This window comes from Brachycentrus maculatus, unplaced genomic scaffold (genome assembly GCF_059751285.1).
Source record: "Brachycentrus maculatus isolate JH-2025_06_01 unplaced genomic scaffold, ASM5975128v1 h1tg000864l, whole genome shotgun sequence".
NCBI classification, from domain to species: Eukaryota; Metazoa; Arthropoda; class Insecta; order Trichoptera; family Brachycentridae; genus Brachycentrus; species Brachycentrus maculatus.
Genome location: NW_028281590.1, coordinates 69,508 through 72,766, shown reverse-complemented (window position 1 = coordinate 72,766; position 3,259 = coordinate 69,508). Strand labels below are relative to the sequence as shown.

The 3,259-nt window shown below is 33.5% G+C and overlaps 1 protein-coding gene across 1 annotated transcript; it reads right to left on the bottom strand.

Annotated features, from left to right (window-relative positions):
• Positions 1 to 1,393: 1,393 nt before the first annotated feature.
• LOC148299988 (uncharacterized) lies at positions 1,394 to 3,036 on the bottom strand. The gene has a single exon (XM_088275420.1). The coding sequence runs from the start codon at positions 3,034 to 3,036 to the stop codon at positions 1,489 to 1,491; it is 1,548 nt and encodes a 515-aa protein (XP_088131546.1). The 3' UTR covers positions 1,394 to 1,488.
• Positions 3,037 to 3,259: the final 223 nt, after the last annotated feature.

Below are 3,259 nucleotides of genomic sequence, written 5' to 3'. Positions count from 1 at the left end.
CTTCTCTGCCTACCCCTGCAGGGAAACGGCGTAATGGTAGTAGTAGTAATATGTGTGTGTGTGTGTATATATATATATATATATATATATATATATATATATATATATATATATAAATATATATATATATATATATATATATATATATATATATATATATATATATATATATATATATATATATATATATATATATATATATATATATATATATATATATATATATATATATATATATATATATATATATATATATATATATATATATATATATATATATATATATATATATATATATATATATATATATATATATATATATATATATATATATATATATATATATATATATATATATATATATATATATATATAAATATATATATGAATATAAATATATATTTAAATTAAAGGTATTAAAATAAAAGAATAAAAAATAGTGCTTATAATTTTATTCCATTTTCAACTAAATGAGTTCCAATTTTTTTCCTTTGGACGTTGATCACCACCTATTATAAAATAAATAATCGTTTTTAATAATTCATGACGCACGTTTTTAAAAAATATTTAAATTATTCATAAGTAGTATTTCATAGGTAACATTTACGAAATTAATAGTTAATATATTTATATTTATTTTTTACTTAAATCTACAGCAAATAACTTTGTCTTTTATGATTTATTTTTTAATTAATTTAGTATTGCCCCTACGAGTTTATTTAAATTTATCATTAATTTTACATAAAAACAAAATAACACTTCCTAAAACATTGGTTTTGTATAACGACAGACTTACGTAACATAACGGTTTCCTTATCATTCATCGTTCACATTGTGTAATATTACTTAAAATTATACAAAGTGAACGATGAATGATAAGGAAAGTATTATATTACTACACCACAAAGTTAACAATACTTTTAATATTTAAAAAAAATATTAAATTAGACAGCAAATTTCGACAGATAACAACCGAAATCAATGCATCGTTTATATTTACACCCTTATAATTGCTTTTTATTAAACAGTGTCATCGTCGTATTAAAGAGAATGTACTTAAAAACATACAAAATTACATCGAAAAAAGTTTTTAAATTATCAACCGTTTATAAAATAAAAACATGACATTTTGGTAACAAAATACACAGCACTTAAAATCAACAATTTGGTAATAAATATGTTCATAGAGATTTTACTGACTTTACTTGACATCTTAACGTAGATGGTAAAAATATGCAAGTTTGGGTATTTACAAGGCATAGGACATTCCCACCTACTTCCATGTTCTTTTTTAATTTGAGATTTACTTAGTAAATACCAATATTATAGAATAGTAGTATTTATTAAGCAAAACTTGAATTAAAAATTGATAGATTTTACCACAGTGTGACTGCCGAATAAATTAATAAAATTCCAAGTTCTCATTCACTTATATTGAGATGTCAATTAAAAAACCCATCTTTGAATACAATAAAATATTTTAACATTTTATTTCGATTGCATTCCATTTGAGTGGGCGTAATATGGCCTGGGCACTTTCCCTTTGGAGCAGAATGCGGAACTGCTGGCTTCCGTCGGGACCACGTGATGATCCAGGATGTCTCCTTCCTTATCCTGATGAGCCGTCATGTGTCTGGTGAGGTGATGCCTCTCCCTGAAGCTTTCGGCGCAAACAGGACACTTGAGCTTGTCCTCTCTTTTCCTCCTTGTAGCGTCGTAGTTCACCTCACTCTTGTGATGAGATCTCATGTGGTAGACCAGGTCTGACGTCATGCGGAAGCTGATGTTGCATTTTGCGCACACGTTCTGGGCTGGAAGAGATAAGGTGGCGAGAGACGGGGGCAGAAGGGTGCTGAGGAGTGCCGCTGCCGGGTTCCTCATGAGGGGATTCATCGCTTCTCCTTGCTGCTGAAATTTCAGGAACTCCGCGCCAGGATGATGGAAGTTTTGAATCGGAAACGGATACGAATGGCTCGATTGTAGATACGGAGGCAGTTCTGACCGAAATGGCAGGATGTGACCAAATTTGTTCGAGTGTGGAAAATTCATGTGTTTGTCGCTTTCGCTCATTTTATGCGAAGGGTTGTACGTAGGAGATGATTTAGGAAAGGTTATATTTTCAGAATTATTATGAAGACTTCCTTGGTGTTCTGAGAACTGGTGATATGAATGGAGTGCTTGATTTTTTAAAAACGGGTTTGTAGATAGTAAATTTGTTGGAATTACGGACTTCAGCTGATGGTTTTTGTGGAAAATATTACTTAACATAGGTGGGCTGGAGGTCGTGAGTGGAGGGCTCATCGAGTTCTGGTAGCTGAGGTTATCAGGACTTTCAGAGTGTCCTGGAGACGGTGTAGGATGCTTAGCCGTATTCCCTTGAAAGCTGTTGTTGACTTTAGTGAAAGCGCTTCTAGGATTGACCTCCGACAATCTGGCAGCCATATACTTTTCGTTGTGCTCGAAGGCTGGTCTGATTTGCGATATAAGAGAGGGGTCGTCGAACACTTTGTTTCTATAGGGTGATTCGTGTATCACGCGCACTGGTCTGGAAAAGCTCTCGGTAGAATTTGGTCTGGATCTTGACATGTCCGAAACGTCCGAATCACTTAGCACACTCTTCGTAGCGAATTCTTCAGTACCCACGTCGATATTGAGTTCTTGGTTAGATTGAGGAGATACGTTGTTGTTATGTCGATACTTTTCACTGTAGCACGATGTTGTTGATAGATCTGTCCCTTTAGAGTCATCACTTTCCCTGTGAGAGTACACATTTGATTTGTTGAGGTATTCGTGATTTTTTCTGAAGTTATCCGCTTCCATTCGCGCATAATGGGAGTCGTTGAAGATCTGTTTCGACACTCGTAACTGCTTTTCCATCTGTTTTTGTTTCAATTTTTCATCGGGCATCATCAGGAAGGCGACATCGAACGAGCGTTTGTTCGTTCTGTTTTGATTACAAGAAGAGAACTGATGATCGATTTTGGTTTGGTATTGCTCGATGGACTTTGGTTCGCCTCCCAGTTGCGGCAAAGACATGTTTATTTCTGCCGACGAGTCACTTCGATTAACTTTTTGAATGTCCATTGTCATTTTCATTCACTATAGTTAAACAACATAATAGGTTCAAAGGAGAATATGAATTGTTTCACGATGTACACTTGACGTTTGAAAAAGTTTTTACGATAATTCCGCGAACTCCACAATTGGCCTGACATGCGCTCTGACCAAAGTCGTACTGACAAATGCCACGAGCGCGCGA

What these genes read in the sequence shown, in the direction of transcription:
- LOC148299988 (XM_088275420.1), bottom strand. Translation starts at nt 3,036, where the DNA reads ATGTCTTTGCCGCAACTGGGAGGCGAACCAAAGTCCATCGAGCAATAC.